General features: G+C 68.9%; 2 protein-coding genes across 5 annotated transcripts; one reads left to right on the forward strand and one right to left on the reverse strand.

Moving 5' to 3' along the window:
- The first annotated feature begins 3,181 nt into the window (after positions 1-3,181).
- Positions 3,182-14,470, forward strand: LOC125181738 (transmembrane protein 143). The gene is made up of 10 exons (XM_066989453.1): positions 3,182-3,229; positions 5,488-5,677; positions 6,709-6,813; positions 8,121-8,390; positions 9,182-9,257; positions 9,853-9,883; positions 10,507-10,813; positions 12,209-12,383; positions 13,552-13,715; positions 14,231-14,470. The coding sequence occupies exons 2-10, from the start codon at positions 5,489-5,491 to the stop codon at positions 14,468-14,470; spliced, it is 1,557 nt and encodes a 518-aa protein (XP_066845554.1). The 5' UTR covers positions 3,182-3,229; position 5,488.
- On the reverse strand, positions 14,343-19,327 carry LOC136789417 (uncharacterized). Of its 4 annotated transcripts, XM_066989476.1 has the most exons (7): positions 19,198-19,327; positions 18,193-18,295; positions 17,150-17,289; positions 16,079-16,277; positions 14,594-15,293; positions 14,499-14,555; positions 14,343-14,440 (listed from the first exon to the last, which is right to left on the reverse strand). In XM_066989476.1, exons 1-5 carry the CDS (start codon positions 19,321-19,323, stop codon positions 15,001-15,003), a joined length of 861 nt encoding a protein of 286 aa, XP_066845577.1. In that variant the 5' UTR covers positions 19,324-19,327; the 3' UTR covers positions 14,343-14,440; positions 14,499-14,555; positions 14,594-15,000. The 4 variants fall into 4 exon arrangements, with proteins under 4 accessions (XP_066845577.1, XP_066845575.1, XP_066845578.1 ...); XM_066989474.1 differs by having other exon boundaries at positions 14,499-15,293; XM_066989477.1 differs by lacking the exon at positions 17,150-17,289 and having other exon boundaries at positions 14,499-15,293.
- Between the last annotated feature and the right edge of the window lie 799 nt (positions 19,328-20,126).

The raw sequence follows: 20,126 nt of genomic DNA on the forward strand, positions 1-20,126 counted from the left end.
GGGGACAAAGTGCTGGGAGCCCCCAAATCTCCAGAAAACCCCCCAAAAAATCCTCCCCCCCCCCCGAGGACACCAGGACCCCCCCCACCCCCCCACCCCCCCTCCCTGAGCCCCCCCAACCTCCCCAACCCCCCCCAGCCCCCCAACCCCCCCAGGCACCCCCCTGGGTCCCAGCCCCCCAAGTGCTCCCCGCGCCCCCCAGTTGCTCCCAGTCTCTCCCAGCACCCCCCCCACGGTTCCCCCCCAGTGCCTCCCAGTGCTCCCAGTGCCCCCAGTGCCCCCCCCCGGCCGGTCCCGCCGCCCCCCGCCCCCTGCAGCACCGGGCGCTGCGTGCAGAATATTAATGGGGCCGGGGTGCGGGAGGGCGCGTGCAAGGCGCGCGTGCAAAATGCGCGTGCAAAGCCCGCGGGGGCGCGCCCCGGTGCCCCCCCCCCGTCCCACGCGTGTCGGGGGGCTGCCCCGCGGGGGGGTCCGGGGGGGTTTGGGGTTATTTTTGGGGGGGGGGGGTGGTTATTTTTTTGGGGTGGGATTTGGTTTTTTGGGGCTTTGGGGTTTTTTTTTGGGGGGGGTTGGGGGGAGGTTTTTGGGGTGCCCCCCCCCCTCACCTGCTCACGCTCCCCGCCGCATCCCCGCCGCCGCCGCCGGGCGCGCGGACACCGGCCCTGGCCCCGCCCCCCGGCGGGTGGCCACGCCACCCGGGGCACGTGGCCACGCCCCTTTTTGACCGACCCCCCCCCAATTACCCCCCCCCCCCAAATTACCCCCCCCCTTACCCCCCCAATTACCCCCCCCTCCTTTCACCCCCTCCCCTCTCTCCTGGTCCCGGAGCAAAGATTTTGGGGGGGGGGGGGGGGCACAGACAGACGGACACACGGACACGGGTGGACAGACGGACGGGGGGGGACAGACGGATGGACGGACGGACAGACGGACGCACAGAGGGACGGATGCACGGACAGACGGACGGGGGGGACAGACGGACGGGGGGGGACAGATGGACGGACGGACGGACACACAGAGGGACGGATGCACGGACAGACGGACGGACAAGGGGGTGGCGAGACGGACGGACAGACGGACGGACAGCTGGGAGCTTGGACAGACGGACGGACAGACGGACAGACAGGAAGACGGAAAGCCAGACGGACGGAGACACGGGCGGACAGACGGACGGACAGACGGACGGACAGACGGACAGGCAGGAAGACGGAAAGCCAGACGGACGGACGGAGACGCGGGCGGACAGACGGACGGACAGACGGACAGGGAGGTGCGGCAGGCGGGCGGACGGACGGACAGACGGCCACGCAGACGGGCAGGACGGACGGACACGGACGGACGGACGGACAGAGGGACGGGGGGGGGGGGACAGACGGACAGACAGACGGACGGATGGAGGGACAGATGGGACAGGCAGACGGACGGACGGACAGACGGACGGATGGAGGGACAGATGGGACAGGCAGACGGACGGACGGACAGACGGACAGGCTCCGGCACCGACGCCGGCGTGCCCGTGCACCCCTGTGCACGCACGCACGTGCACACGCACCCCTTGCGCACGCGCACCTGTTGCACACGCGCGCCGCTATGCGCACACACACACACACACACCCCTTGCACACGCACCTGTTGCACACATCTGCTTCTGGCACTCGTGCCCCTTGCACGTGCACACACACGCACACACCCCTTGCACACTTGCACCCCTTTCACACTCACTCCCTCGCACGCTCACCCCCTTGCACACCCACTCTCCTTGCACACACACCCCCCCTTGCACACACACACACACCCCTTGCACACTTGCACCCCTCGCACACTCACCCCCTTGCACACACACCCCCCCTTGCACACTTGCACCCCTCACACACTCACCCCCTTGCACACACACTCCTTGCACACACACACCCCCCTTGCACACTTGCACCCCTCGCACGCTCACCCCCTTGCACACCCACTCTCCTCGCACACCCACCCCCCCTTGCACCCCCCCCCACCTTGCACATGCACACACCTGTACAACCCCCCCCTTGCACACACACACCCCTTGCACATGCTCCCCCCCCCCCCCCTTGCACGCCCGGGCCGGTGCAGCCCCCTCCCAGCTCCCTCCCCCCCTCCCCTCCCGGTGGGGGCGTGGCCGAGGAGGAGGGGGCGTGGCCACCGCTTGGCCCCTCCCCCCGGCAGCACCGCTGCTGTCAACATGGGGCGGGGGGGGCAGCTGGGGGGGCAGTTATGGGGCAGGAAGGCCCCCAAGGGGGCAGTTATGGGGCAGGAAGGCCCCCGGGGGGGGCAGTTATGGGGCAGGGGGGGCGGTTGGGGGGCAGCTGGGGGGCTCTTATGGGGCAGGGAGGCTCCTGGGGGGGCACTTATGGGGCGGGGGGGTGGGGCTGGCTGGGGGGGATATGGGGGGCAGGGATGTGGGGCAGCCGCGGTGGGACCCGGGCCCAGTTCTGTGGGACCCTGCCCCCATTTATTGCCCCCAGGCCCCATTTACAGGGCCCCAACACAATTGTATGGCCCCCAGACACAATTTATTGCCCCCAGACCCATTTTTACGGGACCCAGACCCAATTTTATGGGACCCAGACCCCATTTATTGCCCCCTGCCCCATTTCTATTGCCCTCAGGCCCCATTTGTTGCCCCCAGACCCAATTTATAGGATCCTGACCCAATTTTATGGGACCCTGCCCCCATTTTTGTTGCCCCAGACCCCATTTGTAGGTCCCAAACACCATTTTACGGCCCCCAGACCCAATTAATCGGATCCTGACCCCATTTTCATTGCCCCCAGACCCCATTTATTGCCCCCAGACCCATTTTATTGCCCCCAGGCCCCATTTATAGGCCCAACCGCCATTTTCTGGCCCCCAGACCCAATTTTATGGGATCCTGCCCCATTTTTGTTGCCCCCAGACCCCTTTTGTTGCCCCCAGACCCAATTTTTAGGCTCCTGACCCCCTTTTAAGGCCCCCAGCCCCCATTTATTGCCCCCCATCGCACCTCCCCCCCCCCATCGCACCTCCCCCCCACGACGCCCCCTCCCCCCCCGCCCCTTTCCCGCCTTTTCCCTTCCCGCCCTTTCTGGCGGCGGGGGCGGGGCCCGCGCAGGCGCGGTGCGCTCTGGCCACGCCCCCGGGCGCGGGGCGCAGGCGCGGGGTGGGGGCGGGGGCGGGGCCGGGCCGGGCGCGCACGCGCGGGGCCAAAGTCAGCGGCGGGCGGCAGGTCAGGGGGGGCGGGGGGCGCGCTAGCGACCGGCATTGCACCCCCTGCGCCCGGCATTGCACCCCCTGCACCCCGCGTTGCACCCGGCATTGCACCCCGAGCAACTGACACTGCACCCGGCATTGCAACCCCTGTGACCTGCGTTGCAACGGGCATTGCACCCGGCATTGCAACCCCTGCAACTGACATTGCACCGAGCATTGCACCCTGAGTAACTGGCATTGCACCCTGCATTGCACCCTGAGCAACCTGCTTTGCAACTGGCATTGCACCCGCAGCACCCCGCATTGCACCCGGCATTGCACCCCGAGCAACTGACACTGCACCTCCTGCAACTGACATTGCACCTGGCATTGCAACCCCTGTGACCTGCGTTGCAACGGGCATTGCAACTGGCATTGCGCCCTGAGTAACAGGCATTGCACCCTGCATTGCAACCCCTGTGACCTGCATTGCAACTGGCACTGTACCCTGAGTAACTGGCATTGCACCCTGCCTATCACCCTGAGCAACCTGCATTGCAAATGGCATTGCACCCTCAGCACCCCGCATTGCACCCGGCATTGCACCCTGAGCAACCTGCATTGCACCCGGCATTGCACCCTGAGCAACTGACATTGCACCTCCTGCAACAGACATTGCAACCGGCATTGCAACTGGCACTGTACCCTGAGTAACTGGCATTGCACCCTGCATTGCACCCTGAGCAACGTGCTTTGCAACTGGCATTGCACCCGCAGCACCCTGCATTGCACCTGGTATTGCACCCTGAGCAACCTGCATTGCGCCCGGCATTGCACCCCGAGCAACTGACATTGCACCTCCTGCAACTGACATTGCAACTGGCTTTGCACTGGGCATTGCACCCTGAGTAACTGGCATTGCACCCTGCCTATCACCCTGAGCAACCTGCATTGCAAATGGCATTGCACCCTCAGCACCCTGCATTGCAACGGGCACTGTGACTCCTGTCACCTGCATTGCAATCTGCATTGCACCCCCAGCACCCTGCATTGCACCTGGCATTGCACCCCCTGCAACCTGCGTTGCACCCGGCATTGCAGTCTGTGTTACACCCCCCCGTGCCCTGCATTGCACCCTGCACGATCTGCATTGCACCCCCCATTGCGCTCAGTATCGCCCCCTGCACTGCAGCCCTGCACACCACAATGCACCCCTTGCACCCGGCGTTGCACCCCCTGCACCCTGTGCACTCTGCATCACACCTGCTGCACTGCGCGTTGCGTGCAGGGCACCTGTGCTGCGCTTGTTGCGCCTTGCGTTGCATTCTGCACCACACCCCTCGTTGCACCCTGCATCGCACCCAGTGCCCCTGTGCTGCGCTTGTTGCACCCTGTGTTGCGTCCTGCGTTAAACCCTGTACACCCTGCAGTGCGCCCCGCGTTGCAGCTGTGCTGCACCTGCATTGCCCCCGCATTGCACCTGGGGTGCCCCGCGTTGCAGCTGTGCTGCACCCTGCATTGCCCCCGTGTCGCACCCCGCACTGCACCTCGTGGGCCTCACCTTGCAGCCTGCAGCGCACCCAGCCCTGCACCCAGCATTGCACCCTGTGCACCTTGCACTGCGCGCTGCACTGCAGCCTGTGCACCCTACATTGCACCACGCCTTGCAGCCTTTGCACCCTGTGCACCCTGCCTTGCACTCTGTGCACCCCACATTGCACCCTGCATTGCACCCCGCATTGCACCCTTTGCACGCTGTGCTCCCTGCATTGCACCCAGCTTTGCACCCAGCGTTGCACCCCACGTTGCACCCTGTGCACCCTACCTTGCACTTTGTGCACCCCACGCTGCACCCTGCATTGCACCGTTTGCATCCTGCATTGCACCCTGCATTGCACACAGCATTGCACCCTTTGCACCCTGTGCACCCTGCATTGCAGCCCACACTGCACCCCGCATTGCAACCTGTGCACTCAGCATTGCACCCAGCTTTGCACCCTGTGCACCCCACATTGCATCATGCATTGCACCCCACCTTGCACACTTTGCACCCCACATTGCACCCTGCATTGCACCCTGTGCACCCTGTGCACCCTGTGCACCCCGCATTGCACCCCGCGTTGCACCCCTCCTTGCACCCTGTGCACCCTTTGCTCCCCGCATCCCCCCTCGCGCCCTCTCGTCCCCCCGTGCACGCGCCGCGCGCCCCCTGCCTGACCTCAGCGTGACGCCGCGGCGACGTCGCGGGTGACATCATCGCGGTGACGTCAGCGTGACGCCGCCCGCCTCGTGCAGGATGCTGCGCGCGGTGGCCCGGCGCCGGGTGCTGGTGGCCGCCCCGCGGCGCGCGGTGGCCTCGCTGGTGGCCGAGCTGGCCCGGGCCAAGCGGCGCCCCCGGCCCCTCGAGCCCCCGGGCTGGGAGCAGGAGTTCCGGGACAGCTTCGTGCCCCTCTCCAAGGAGCAGCTGCGGGGGCTGCTGCTGGCCGTGAGGGCGCTGGGGACACTGGGGACGCTGGGGACATCCGTGGGGACGGGGGGACACTGGGGACACTGGAGACACTGGTGGGGACAGGGGGACACTGGGGACACTGGGGGCGTTGGGATAGGGAGGGGGATTTGGGGACGTTGGGGACGGGGGGGCAGGGGGACATGGATGGGGATACAGGGAAATGGGGACACTGGGGACACTGGGATAGGGATGGGGATATGGGGACGTTGGGGACATTGGGGACATCGGTGGGGACAGGGGGGCACTGGGGACACTGGGGGCATTGGGATAGAGAGGGGGATATGGGGACGTTGGGATAGGGAGGGGGATTTGGGGGCATTGGGGATGGGGGGGCAGGGGGACATGGATGGGGATACAGGGATATGGGGACACTGGGGACATTGGGGACATCGGTGGGGACAGGGAGACACTGGGGACACTGGGGACACTGGTGGGGACAGGGGGACACTGGGGACATTGGGATAGAGTCGGGGATCGTGGGGACATTGGGGACATGGGGACATTGGGGTCATTAGGATATGGATGGGGATTTGGGGACAGGGGCCACTGGGGACAGGGGGACCTCAATGGAGACTTTGGGGACAGGGGGACATCGGTGGGGACATCGGGGACAGGGGGATGTGGATGGGGATTTGGGGACATTGGGGACAGGGGGGACAGGGGGACGTGGGGACATTGGGGATGGGGACACTGGGGACAGGGGGACCGGGGGGTACCAGGAGATGGGGATGTGCGGGGACAGGGGGGACATGGGGACAAGGGGTCACCTGGGGACATGGGGACATGGGGTCACAGGGACATGGGGTCATGGGGACATGGGGATATGGGGACAGGGGGGTCACCTGGGGACATGGGGTCACAGGGACATGGGGCCACGGGGACATGGGGATATGGGGACAGGGGGGTCACCTGGGGACATGGGGTCACGGGGACATGGGGATGCAGGGACACGGGGACACGGGGACAAGGGGACAGGGTCCCCCCAGTGTCCCCCCCCCCGCCCCCAGGAGTTCCACCCCTCGGGGGGGTCCCGCGCCTCCTTCCTGACCTTCGCCGCCCGCCTGGACCGGGCCCTGCAGCCGCGCTACCAGCGCCTGCACGAGCACCTGCAGGTGGGGCCGGGGCGCGGGGGGGCGCCGGGGGGCGCTATGGGGTGCTGGGGGGTGCTATGGGGCGCTGGGGGGCGCTGGGGGTGCTATGGGGCGCTATGGGGTGCTGTGGGGTGTTGTGGGGCGCTGTGGGGTGCTGTGGGGTGCTATGGGGTGCTGTGGGGCGCTATGGGGCGCTATGGGACGCTATGGGGTGCTGTGGGGTGCTATGGGGCGCTATGGGGTGCTGTGGGGCGCTATGGGGTGCTGTGGGGTGTTGTGGGGTGCTATGGGGCAGTATTATGGGGCGCTGGGGGGTGCTATGGGGTGCTGTGGGGTGCTATGGGGTGCTGTGGGGTGCTATGGGGCGCTGGGGGGTGCTATGGGGTGCTGTGGGGTGCTATGGGGCGCTATGGGGCGCTACGGGGTGCTGTGGGGTGCTATGGGGCGCTATGGGGTGCTGTGGGGTGCTGTGAGGTGCTACAGAGTGCTATGGGGCAGTACTATGGGGCGCTATGGGGCGCTGTGGGGTGCTATGGGGTGCTACAGAGTGCTATGGGGCAGTACTATGGGGTGTTAAGGGGCAGCACTATGGGGCACTGTGGGGCACTATGGGGTGCTAGGGGGCATCGCTATGGGGTGCTATGGGTCGTTATGGGGCACTTAGGGGCACTATGGGGTGCTGTGAGGCGCTACAAGGCGCTATGGGGTGGCTCTATGGGGCACTATGGGGCGCTATGGGGCACTGTGGGGTGCTATGGGGCAGCACTACAGGGCACTGTGGGACGCTATGGGGTGCTATGTCTATGGGGCATTATCACTGTGGGGTGCTATGGGGCATTATGGGGCACTGTGGGGTGCTATGGGGCACTATGGGGCAGCACTATGGGGCACCGTGGGGCACTATGGGGTGCTGTGAGGCGCTACAAGGCGCTATGGGGTGGCTCTATGGGGCACTATGGGGCGCTATGGGGCACTGTGGGGCGCTATGGGGTGCTATGGGGTGCTATGGGGCAGCGCTATGGGTCTCTATGGGGCACTATGGGGCAGTGCTATGGGTCGTTATGGGGTGCTATGGGGCAGCACTATGGGACGCTATGGGGCGCAATGGGGTGCTATGGGGCACTATGGAGCAGCGCTACGGGTCGCTACGGGGCGTTAAGGGGCAGCACCGTGGGGCACTGTGGGTCGCTATAGGGCAGCGCTATGGGGCGCTATGGGGTGCAATGGGGTGCTATGGGGCGCTATGGGGCACTGTGGGTCGCTATGGGGCAGTGCTATGGGGTGCTATGGGGCGCTATGGGGCGCTCCCAAGCCTCCCCGCCCCACAGGCTCTCTACGGCCCCATCGACCCCGACCGCGACACCGTGGGGAGCCTGGGGGAGCTGCGGGCCCTCGGCGGGGACCCCGGGGCCGCCGTGGGGCAGGGGGCCGCCGTGGGGCAGGGGGCCGCCGTGGGGCAGGGGGCCGCCGTGGGGCGGCGCGAGCGGCGCGTGGTGGCCGCGCTGGCCCCGCTGCTGGCCGAGGCCAACTTCCAGCGGCTGCCCGACGCCGCCATCGCCTTCGCCCTCCTGGTGCAGCACCCCCTGGACGAGGTGCAGGTAATTGCGGGGGGGGGCGCATTTGGGTGTTCCCCCCCCCAAATTCTGGACCTCCCCCCCCTTGGGATCCCCCATCCCGGAGCCCCCCCTTCCGTGGGTCGTAACGGGCACCCCCAGGCAGGCCCAAATCTGGGGGGGGGTCACGCTGGCCCCCCCGTGGCCTCACGGGACCACCCAGATCCCCGCTGTGCCCCCCCAAAGCCCCCAGACCCCCAATAATTCCCCAGACCCCCCCACCCCCTATTGACACCCCCCAGAGCCCCCCATAAAACCCCCAGAACCCCGTAACCCCCCGTAGACACCCCATAGCCCCCCCCAGATCCCCCATAGCCCCCCCAGACCCCCCGTAACCCCCCATAGACCCCTTAACCCCCCCAGAGCCCCACTCTGCCCCCACAGACCCCCCAGACCCCCCCCCAGAACCCCCACAGACCCCCCTGAGACCCCCCCAGAACCCCCATAGACCCCCTTAGACCCCCAGAACCCCCATAGACCCCCCTGAGACCCCCAGAACCCCCATAGACCCCCCTGAGACCCCCAACCCCTCCATAGCCCCCCAGATTCCCCATAACCCCCATTAGCCCCCCCGACCCCTACTCCGCCCCCCCCAAAACCCCATAGACCCCCCATAACCCCCCATAGAACCCCCATAACCCCTCCAGACCCCCCATAGCCCCCCGTTAGCCCCCTCCAGCCCCCCCCGCCCCCCAACCCCCCTACCCCCTCCTTCTGACCCCCCCCATGGCCCCCCCACCCCCCCCATGCCCCCCCCGACCCCCCGTGCCCCCCAGGTCTCGGTGGACCTGGCCGAGTACGAGGAGATCCAGTTCTGGGCGCTGGGGCAGCGCGTGGGACCCCTGCCCGACACCCCCCGCCCCCCCGCCGCTGGTTCGCCCGCGCCCCCGCCCACCCCCACAGGCAAGGGGGGGCGATGGGGGCTGGGGGAAACGGGGGTCCTGGGGGGGGGGTCCTGGAGAGGTCCTGGGGGGTCCTGGGGGGTCCTGGGGGATATGGGGGGATATGGGGGGTATGGGGGTCCTGGGGGGTCCTGGGGGGGTCCTGGGGGGGATATGGGGGGGATATGGGGGTCCTTGGGGGTCCTGGACCCATATGAGGGGGGTCCTGGCGGGGATATGGGGGTCCTAGAGGGTCTGGGGGTCCTGGGGGGGATATGGGGGGATATGGGGGTCCTAGGACGGTCCTGGACCCATATGAGGGGTTCCTGGAGGGGATATGGGGGTCCTGGGGGGGGGTCCTGGGGGGATATGGGGGTCCTGGGGGGGGTCCTGGGGGGATATGGGGGTCCTGGGGGGGTCCTGGGGGGGATATGGGGGTCCTGAAGCCATATGAGGGGGTCTTGGGGGGATATGGGGGGGCTGGGGGGAAATGGGGATCCTGGGGGGGTCCTGGGGGGATATGGGGGGTCCTGGGGTGGATATGGGAGGGATACGGGGGTCCCTGGGGGGGTCCCGGGGCTATAGGAGGGGTTTTTTGGTGTTTCTGGGTCTCTGGGTCAGGGATTTGGGTTCCTTTGGGGTTTTTGGTGTTTCTGGGGTTAGAGATTTGGGTTCCTTTGGGTTTACTTTTGGCATTTCTGGGTCCCCGTCTTGTGGGATTTGGGTTCCTTTGTGGGATTTTGCTGCTTCTGGGTCAGGGATTTGGGTTCCTTTGGGGTTTTTGGTGTTTCTGGGTCAGGGATTTGGCTTTTTTTGGTGTTTTTTGGTGTTTCTGGGTCTCCGGGCCAGGGGATTTGGGTTCCTTTGTGGGATTTTGGTGTTTCTGGGTCAGGGATTTGGGTTCCTTTGGGGTTTTTTGGTGTTTCTGGGTCTCCGGGCCAGGGAAATTGAGTTCCTTTGGGGTTTTTTGGTGTTTCTGGGTCTCTGGGTCAGGGATTTGGGTTCCTTTGGTGTTTTTTGGTGTTTCTGGGTCTCGGGGCCAGGGAATTTGGGGTTTCTTGTTGTTTTTTTTGTGTGTTTTTTGGTGTTTCTGGGCCTTGGGTTGGGACAGGGGCTCCCGGGGGGGATTTTGGGCCTCCCGCCTCGGGGCCTTTGGGGCTCCTTCGGGTTCGCCGCCGCGCCCGCGTCTCCTTGTTGTGGGGCCTGCCCCCCCCCCCGCCCCACCGTCCCCCCCCCGTGCCCCCCAGGCGCTATTTCCGCCGCGTGGTGGTGGTGGCTCGGCCTCGGGGCGCCCGCCTGGTGCTCAAGGCCTTCAAGGAGGTGCCCCTGGAGGCGCTGGAGCTGCTCCTGCCCCGCGTCCGCCTGCGCACCCCGGGGCTGCAGCGCGCCCGCCTGCACCTGGGGCTGGCGGCCTCGGGGCTGCTCCTCTTCCTCAACGTGGGCATGGTGCTGCTCACCGACCTCAAGGTGGGCGCCACCGCCCTGCTGCTCGGCTTCGCCGCCCTCATGGCCATGCGGGGCTCCAAGGTGGGCTGGGGGGGGGCAGGGAGGGGGGGAGGGGAGGGGTGGTGGGGGAGGGGAGAGGGTGGGGGTGGGGGGAGGGGAGGGGGTTGGGGGTGGGGGCGAGGGGGGAAGGGGGGTGGGGGGTGAAGGAGGGGGGTGGAGAAGGGGGTGGGGGGAGGGGAGGGGGTAGGAGGGTGGGGAAGGGGGGGTGGGGAGGGGAGGGGTGAGAGCGGTGGTGGGGAGGGAGGGGGTGGTGGGGGAAGGGAGGGGGTGGGGGAGGGGGGTGGGGGGAGGGGTGGGGGGGACGGGGAGGGGGTGGTGGGGGAGGGAGGGGGTGGTGGGGGAGGGGAGGGGGTGGGGGTGGGGGAGGGGTGAGGGAGGGGGTGGGGGCATGGGGAGGGGAGGGGTGAGTGGGGTGGTGGGGAGGGGAGAGGGGTGGTGGGGGAAGGGAGGGGGTGGGGGAGGGCGGTGGGGGGAGGGGAGGGTTGGGGGAGGGGGTGGGGGGAAGGGAGGGGGTAGGAGGGTGGGGAGGGGGTAGGGGTGGGGGAGGGGTGGGGGGACGGGGAGGGGGTGGGGGGAAGGGAGCGGGTGGGGAAGGGGTGGTGGGGAAGGCGCCCATGGGTGCTGTTTGGGTGCAGCGCAGATGCAACGTGGGTGCTGTGCGCTCGCAGCACAGGTGCAGTGCGGGTGCTGTGTGGGTGCTGTGCAGGTGCCATACGGGTGCTGAGGGTGCTGTGAGCACCCATGGGTGCTGTGCGGGTGCTGTGGGTGCTCCGTGGGTGCTGTGAGCACCCATGGGTGCTCCGTGGGTGCAATGCAGATGCAATGCAGGTGCTCCATGGGTGCTGTGCAGATGCAATGCGGGTACCGTGTGGGTGCTGAGGGTGCTGTGCGGGTGCCGTACGGGTGCTGTGCAGGTGCTGTGAGCACCCACGGGTGCTGTGCAGGTGCTGTGGACGCCCATGGGCGCTGTTCGGGTGCATCGCAGATGCAACGTGGGTGCTGTGCGCACGCGATGCAGGTGCTGTGCGGGTGCCGTATGGGTGCTGAGGGTGCTGTGAGCACCCACGGGTGCTGTGCAGGTGCTGTGGACGCCCATGGGCGCTGTTCGGGTGCAACGCAGATGCAACGTGGGTGCTGTGTGCTCGCGACGCAGGTGCAGTGCGGGTGCTGTGGGTGCAGTGCGGGTGCCGTGTGGGTGCTGAGGGTGCTGTGGGCACTCATGGGTGCTGTGCAGGTGCTGTGGGTGCTCCGTGGGTGCTGTGAGCACCCATGGGTGCTCCATGGGTGCAATGTAAATGCAACGCAGGTACCGTGCGGGTGCTGTGGGTGCAGTGCGGGTGCCGTTTGGGTGCTGAGGGCGCCGCGCGGGTGCTGTGAGCACCCACGGGTGCCCCCCACGACGCCTCTGGCGCTCAGGCCTTCGCCCGCCGGCGGGACGTGCAGGCGCTGGAGCTGGCGCACAGCCGGTACCGGCGCAGCACCGCGCACAACGGGGCGCTGGTGGCCGAGCTGACGCGGCGGGCGCAGGATGAGGCCGCCAAGGAGGCGCTGCTGGCCCACAGCTTCCTGCAGCGCTGCCCCCCCGCCGCCGGTACGGGGGGGGCACGGGGGGGGGGGGGGGTCGGGGGGGGGTCGGAGGGGGTGTTGGAGGGGTATGGCGGGGTTACGGGGGGGTATGGGGGGGTTATGGGGGGGATAAAAGGGGTGGGGGGGACATAGGGGGTGTGGGGGCACGGGGGGACGGGGGAGTGTGGGGGGTCGGGGGGGTCAGGGCCTGGGGGGGGATTGGGGGGTGTCGGGGGTGGGGGTTGGAGGGGGGGTTGGAGGGGTGTGGGGGGGTTACAGGGGGGGTATGGGGGGGGTTACGGGGGGGTGAAAGGGGTGGGGGGGACATAGGGGGTGGGGGGTCACGGGGGATGGGGGGGTCGGGGGGGTCGGGGGGGCGGTCGGGGGGTTGGAGGGGTGTGGGGGCGTTACGGGGGGGGTACGGGGGTTGAAAGGGGTGGGGGGGACATAGGGCGGGGGGGGCCACAGGGGGACAGGGGGGTCGGGGGGGGGGTTGGAGGGGTGTGGGGGGGGGGGTTACGGGGGGGGCATGGGGGGGTTACAGGGGTGTGAAAGGGATGGGGGGGCATGGGGGGTGGGGGGCACGGGGTGGTGGTGGGGGTCGGGGGGTCAGGGCCTGGTGGGGGGTCAGGGCCTGGGGGGGGGGGTCAGGGGGGTCGGGGGTGGGGGTTGGAGGGGTATGGGGGGGTTACAGGGGGGTTACAGGGGTCATGGAGGGGTTAATGGGGGATGGGGGTATGGGGGGTGGGGGGGGCTGGGGGGGTTACAAGGGGGTATGGGGGGTTACGGGGGGATAAAAGGGGTGGGGGGGATGGGGGGGACATGGGGGGTATGGGGGGGTTGGAGGGGATGAGGGGGTGTGGGGGTATGGGGGGGTATGGGGCGGTATGGGGGGGGGGCGGGTGTAGGCCTCAATGGGGTGGGGGCCATAAAGGGGGGTGGGGGCCCATGGGATGTGTCGGGGGGCTGTAGGACCCCGTGCCCCCCCCAAAACCCCTTAACCCCCCCCTTTTTCCCCTTTTTGCCCCCCTTTTTGCCCCCTGGGGGGCACCAAGGCCTGGCTGCGGGCCTCCGCATAGGCCGCAATGGGGTGCGGGGGGCCATAAAGGGGGGTGGGCGCCCATGGGACGTGTCGGGGGGGGCCGTAGGACCCCGTGCCCCCCCCAGACCCCTCACCCCCCCGTTTTTCCCCAGGGGGGCCGCCGAGGCCTGGCTGCGGACGGAGGTGGAGGCCTGGCTGCGGCGCCGCCTGGGCCTGGCCTTGGCCTTCCCGGCCCAGCGGGCCTGCGGCCGCCTGCGCAGCCTGGGCGAGGGGGCTGCCCCCACGAGACCCCCGGCACCCAAGGGACCCCCCAGGGCACGTGGAGCCCCCCCGGGCACCGGGACCCCCCCGGCACCGAGGGACAGGGGGGCAATAAAGGGCCCTGAGGTGTGGCCGTGGGAGTGTGTGTGCTGCGGCCTGGGGGGGCCCCCCCCCAAACCCCCCCCCCGACCCCCCCAATTCACCCAGGGCCCCCCCCAATGTCCCCACCTCCCTCTGACCCCCCTCATTACCCCCTGACCTCCCCCAACGCACCCAGGGACCCCCCTGCCCCCCCCAAATCCACCCAGGGACCCCTGACCCCGCCCCCAATGCACACAGGACCCCCCCGACCCCCCCATAACGCACCCAGCCCCTAGGGACCCCCGATCCCTCCCCCATTGCCCCCTGACCCCCCCAATATCCCCCCTGACCCCCCAGTGCACCCAGGGACCCCCAGGCCCCCCTCCAATGCCCCCACCCTCTCTGAACCCCCCCCAAAGCCCCTGGGGACCCCCCGGGACCCCCCAGGGCTCCCCCAAGACCCCCCATGCCCCCCTCCGTCTTACCAGGACCACCCCCAGACCCCTCCAAGCCCCCCCGACCCCTGGGACCCCCCCGGACCTCCAGGCCCCCCCCCAGGCGCCCCAAATCTGCCCCCCCCCGACCCCACTGCGCCCACACTTCCGGGACCCGGCTTTATTGCTCTGCGCGGGGGCGGGGACAAGCTGCTGACGTCACACCCGGCCAATGATGTCATAGCCCCACGTGTGACATCACACCTGGCCAATGACGTCACACCCGGCCGATGATGTCATAGCCCCACGTGTGACATCACACCCGGCCAATGACATCACACCCGGCCGATGACGTCACACCCAGCCAATGACATCACACCTGGCCGATGACATCACACCCAGCCAATGACATCACACCCGGCCAATGACATCACACCCAGCCAATGACATCACACCCGGCCAATGACGTCACACCTGGCCAATGACATCACACCCGGTCGATGACATCACACCCGGCCAATGACATCACACCTGGCCAATGACGACATCACACCCAGCCAATGACGTCACACCTGGCCAATGACATCACACCCGGCCAATGACATCACACCTGGCCTCTGATGTCACACCCACCCTCTGACGTCACACCCGGCCAATGACGTCACACCCAGCGCCATCAGCTGGGACACGCTGACATCACCATGATGTCATGGCCGTGCTGTGATGATGTCACCTGGGGGGAGGGATGGGGAGGCCACCGCCATGCTGGTGACGTGGTGATGTCACTGGTGATGTCATCGGCCACGCTGGGGACACGTGTGATGTCATCGGCCGCGTTGGTGATGTGGTGATGTCATCGGTGATGTCATCAGTGATGTCATCGACCAGACTGGTGATGTGGGTGATGGCGTGGGTGATGTCATCAGAGACGCCACTGATGACGCCATCAGTGACGTCATCAGTGATGTCATCGGTGATGTCATGGGCTGGGCCGGTGCCATGGGGGACGCCACTGGTGACACCATTGGCGGTGCCATTGGGGACTTCGCTGGGGACGCCATTGGTGATGTCATCGGTGACATCATCGGTGGCATCATCGGTGGCACCATGGGGGACGCTGTTGGTGACATCATCGGTGACATCATTGGTGACATCACAGGGGACCTGACGTCCCCAACGCCCCCAATGCCCCCAATGTCCCCATTGACCCCAATGCCCCCAATGTCCCCATTGACCCCATTGATCCCAATGACCCCATCAACCCCATTGACCCCAATGCCCCCCTGCCCTCACCGTGACCCCAATGTCCCGATGTCCCCATTGCTCCCAATGACCCCATTGACCCCAACACCCCCGATGTCCCCAATGTCCCCATTGCCCCTGATGCCCCCGTGCCCTCACTGTGACCCCAGTGTCCCCATTGACCCCAATGTCCTTGACGTCCCCAATGTCCCCAACGCCGCCATTGCCCCCGTGCCCTCACCGTGACCCCAATGTCCCCATTGCCCCCAATGCCCCCAATGTCCCCGATGTCCCCATTGACCCCATTGATCCCAATGACCCCATGCCCTCACTGTGACCCCAATGTCCCCATTGCCCCCAATGACCCCATTGACCCCAACGCCCCCGATGTCCCCAACGCCCCCAATGCCCCCGTGCCCTCACTGTGACCCCAATGTCCCCATTGACCCCAATGCCCCCAACGCCCCCAGTGCCCCCGCGGCCCCCGTGCCCTCACAGTGACCCCGATGTCCCTGATGCCCCCATTGCCCCCAATGACCCCATTGACCCCAACGCCCCCGATGTCCCCAGCGCCCCCATTGCCCCCGCCGCCCCCGTGCCCTCACCATGACCCCAATGTCCCCAACGCCCCCATTGCCCCCGCCGCCCCCGTGCCCTCACCGTGACCCCGATGTCCCTGATGTCCCCTCAGTCCCGTTTGCGCAGGCACCCGTAGGTGACGCCGCTGGCCAGGGCCAGGCCGGCGCTGAGCCAGGCGAGGGCGAAGCAGTGCCCGAAGTGGCCCCCGGGGGGCGCCCGCCCCCCGCCAGGCTGGGCCCCCGCAGCGCGAACAGCACCGCCGCCGCCAGCACCGCCGCGCCTGGGGGGGCAGCGGGGGGGTCGGGGGGGGGTCAGGGGGTATATGGGGTCAGGGGGAGGGTCGGGGGGGTCGGGGGGTATATGGGGTCAGGGGGTCATGGGGTCGGGAGGTCAGGGGGTATATGGGGTCGGGGGGTCATGGGGTCAGGGGGGGGGGTCAGGGGGTATATGGGGTCAGGGGGGGGTCAGGGGGTTGGGGGGTCATGGGGTCGGGGGCGTCGGGGGCGTCAGGGGGGTCAGGGGGGGTCAAGGGGGTCATGGGGTATGGGGGGTCATGGGGTTGGGGGGTAAGGGGGGTCAAGGGGATATATGGGGTCAGGGGGGGGGGGTCAGGGGGGCATATGGGATGGGGGGGTATAGGGGGTATGGGGGGGGTATGGGGGGTTATGTGGGGGACGGGGGGTATGGGGGGTCAGGGGGTATAGGGGTGGGGGGGTAACAGGGGGTCGGGGGGGCTCAGGGGGGTTGGGGGGTATATGGGATGGGGGGGTATAGGGGGTATGGGGGGTATGGGGGAGTTATGGGAGGGACGGGGGGTTTGGGGGGTATGGGGGTGGGGTTATGGGGGGTTGGGGGGCATGGGGGGGTATGGGGGGCGAGGGGACGGGGGGTCAGGGGGTATGGGGGGATCTGGGGGGGTTCCCCAGGCCCCCCCGAGGATCTGGGTGTGGGGGTCCCCAGCTGCCCCCCCCCACCTCCCACCCCAGGAATATGGGTGGGGGGGTCCCCAAGTGCCCCCTCCCCGAGGGTATGGGTGGGTCCCCAGGTGCCCCCCCAAGGATACGGGTGTGGGGGGGTCCCCAGGTGCCCCCCCAAGGATACGGGTGTGGGGGTCCCCAGGTGCCCCCCCGAACTGGGGGGGCCCCCGCGTACCGGCCAGCAGCTGGGCCCCCCCGAGGCGGCGAAGAGGCGCCCGCGGGGCGCGGCGTGGAGCTGCCACACGAAGAGGGCGAAGGCGCCGCTGGACAGGAGCAGCGCCAGCACCAGCAGCGCCTGCACCGCCCGCAGCCACGCTGGGGGGCGAGAACGGGGGGGGCACAAAGGGGGGGGGGGCATGGGGGGGGGATGGGGGGGTGAGGGGGGCACGGGGGGGCAAAAACGGGGGGTGGGGGCAAAAGAGGGGGTTATGGGGGTGTGGGGGGCAAAAAGGGGGGGGTGGGGGGATATGGGGGGGGATATGGGGGGGTGAGTGGGGCATGGGGGGCAAAAGGGGGGGTGGGGGCAAAAGGGGGGGGTGGGGGGGATATGGGGGGGATATGGGGGGGATATGGGGGGGATATGGGGGTGGGGGGGCATGGGGGGCAAAAAGGGGGGGGGGTGGGGGCGGTGAGGGGGGTGTGGGGGGTTAGGGGGGAATATTGGGGGGTCATGGGGGGGTGTTGGGGCATGGGGGGGACATGGGGATGGGGGGGCACATGGGGGGCACAGGGGCACATGGGGGGGGGGGGGGGGGACACAGGTCAGAGGTGCCACCCTGCCGCACCTGCCCCCCGTCTCCCATGGGTGCTGTGCGTCCTGTGCCCCCCCTTCACCCCCACGCCCCCCCAAACCCCCACATCCCCCATAACCCCCGTACCCCCCAGCCCCCCCATGGGTGCTGTGTCCCCCATGCCCCCCCATCCCCATCCCCCCCGCACCCCATCCCCCCCGTGCGCCCCCCACCCCATGGCCCCCCCGTGCCCCTCCCATTCCTCCCCCCACCCTACATCCCCCGTAACCCCCCCGTGCCCCCTCCGAGCCCCCCTCTGCCCCCCCGGTGCCCCCCCCATGCCCCCCTGCATTCCTCCCCCCCCCTCACATCCCCCATACCCCCCCATACCCCCCCACCCCATCCCCCCGGTACCCCCACCCCACGACCCCCCCCCGGTGCCCCCCAGTGCCCCCCCGGTGCCCCCCGCGCTCCCCCCCCCCCTCACGGCTGTCGGAGACGCTGGCGCAGAGCCAGCCGCCGGTGCTGTTCTGGAGGACGCAGTCGTACCACACGTTCACCGCCTGCCCGTCCGGCAGCACCCACCAGGCCTGGGGGGGCACGGGGGCCACGTGGGGCGGGACCCCCATAGACCCCCCCCCCCGCCCCATAGATCCCCCCCTGCCCCATAGATCCGCCCCCGCCCCATAGAGCCCCCCGCTATGGGGCCGCAGCCTGGCTGGGGGGGGGGGTCGCATCTGCTCCGAGCCCCACTGCTATGGGGCAGGACCCCCCATAACCCCCCCCATAACCCCCCCCCCCCCCATAGACCCCCCCCCGCCCCATAGATCCGCCCCCACCCCATAGATCCCCCCTCTGTGGGGCCAAAGCTCGGCAGGGGAATCCCCCCCCCGGGGGGGGGGTCTCATCTGCTCCGAGCCCCACGGCTATGGGGCGGGGTGGGGGGGGGGCCACGTGGGGCGGAACCCCCCCCCCCCCCCATAACCCCCCCATAGTCCCCCCCATACATAGTCCCCGCCCCATAGATCCCCCCTGTGTGGGGTCAAAGCTCGGCAGGGGGGGGGGGTCGCATCTGCTCCGAGCCCCACGGCTATGGGGCAGGACCCCCATAACCCCCCCCCCATAGACCCCCCCCCGCCCCATAGATCCGCCCCCGCCCCATAGATCCCCCCGCTATGGGGCCGCAGCCTGGCTGGGGGGGGGGGGGTCGCATCTGCTCCGAGCCCCACAGCTATGGGGCGGGGGGGGGGCAGGACCCCCCATAACCCCCCCCATAGATCCTCCCCGCCCCATAGATCCCCCCACCCCATAGAGCGCCCCCACCCTATAGATCCCCCCGCCCCATAGATCCCCCGCTATGGGGCAGGGTGTGGGATGCTGGGAGGGGGGGTCCCAACCCCCCAGGACCCCCCCCCCCCCGCTATGGGGCAGGCTGTGGGGCAGGGAGCTGGGGGGTTGGGGGTCCGGGGGGGGGCGGGGGGGGCGCCCCTACCTTATCCAGGGTGGCGACGAAGAGGAGGACGAGGACGAAGACGTGGAGGGCCGTGACGGCGAAGAGCAGGAAACTCATGGCGACCTCTTTGGGGGGGGGGGGCACAGCCTGAGTGCCCCCCCCCATTTCACCCCCCGTTCCCCCCCTCCATCCCCCCCCCCCAATTCCCCCTCCCATTTCCCCCCCCCCTTCACCGCCGCCGCCCTCCCCGATGGCTTCCAGATGTGGCGGAGTTTTTTTTTGGGGGGGGCAACGAAGCGCCCCCCCCCCCCCCGTGCCCCCCCCCCCCCCCCCCATATTTTTGGGGCTGGGGGTCCCCGTCCCGGTGGCGGACCTGGGGGGGGGGGGGGGGGGTTGGGGGGGCCGGGGCCGTCCCGAACCGTTGCACCCGCAGCCGCCCCACACGGGAGGGCCTCGGGCGTCCGGGGTGGGGACGGGGACGGGGGGGGGACGGGGGGGGGGCACCCACGTGGCCGGGGGGGGCAGGAACGCGGGGGGGGAGCTGTGGGGCGCTATGGGGCGGGGGGGCTATGGGGTGATATGGGGCAGGGGGGGTTGGGGCGCTATGGGGCGCTGTGGGGCGCTGTGGGGCAGGGGGGGCTATGGGGCGGGGGGGTTGGGGCGCTGTGGGGCGCTGTGGGGCAGGGGGCGCTATGGGGTGCTATGGGGTGGAGGGGGTTGGGGCGCTATGGGGCGCTATGGGGAGAAGGGGCTATGGGGTGATATGGGGCGGGGGGCTATGGGGTGATATGGGGCGCTATGGGGCAGTATGGGGTGTCATGGGGCGAGGGGGGCTATGGGGTGCTATGGGGCGGGGGGGTTGGGGCGCTATGGGGCACTATGGGGCACTATGGGGCACTATGGGGCAGCTATGGGGTGCTATGGGGCGAGCGGGTCTATGGGGTGCTATGGGGCAGGGGGGTTGCGGT

The sequence above is a fragment of the Anser cygnoides genome, unplaced genomic scaffold (assembly GCF_040182565.1).
Source record: "Anser cygnoides isolate HZ-2024a breed goose unplaced genomic scaffold, Taihu_goose_T2T_genome scaffold_44_1, whole genome shotgun sequence".
Lineage (NCBI taxonomy): Eukaryota > Metazoa > Chordata > Aves > Anseriformes > Anatidae > Anser > Anser cygnoides.

What these genes read in the sequence shown, in the direction of transcription:
- LOC125181738 (XM_066989453.1), top strand. Translation starts at nt 5,489, where the DNA reads ATGCTGCGCGCGGTGGCCCGGCGCCGGGTGCTGGTGGCCGCCCCGCGG. An exon ending in TGGCCATGCGGGGCTCCAAG is followed by an intron (nt 10,814 to 12,208) that starts GTGGGCTGGGGG and finishes TCTGGCGCTCAG; the next exon opens with GCCTTCGCCCGCCGGCGGGA. An exon ending in GCGCTGCCCCCCCGCCGCCG is followed by an intron (nt 12,384 to 13,551) that starts GTACGGGGGGGG and finishes CGTTTTTCCCCA; the next exon opens with GGGGGGCCGCCGAGGCCTGG.
- LOC136789417 (XM_066989476.1), bottom strand. Translation starts at nt 19,323, where the DNA reads ATGGGGGGGGGCACTCAGGCTGTGCCCCCCCCCCCCAAAGAGGTCGCC. An exon ending in GGGGGCCCAGCTGCTGGCCG is followed by an intron (nt 16,278 to 17,149) that starts GTACGCGGGGGC and finishes CTGCCCCCCCAG; the next exon opens with GCGCGGCGGTGCTGGCGGCG. An exon ending in TCAGGGACATCGGGGTCACG is followed by an intron (nt 15,294 to 16,078) that starts GTGAGGGCACGG and finishes TGTCACCAACAG; the next exon opens with CGTCCCCCATGGTGCCACCG.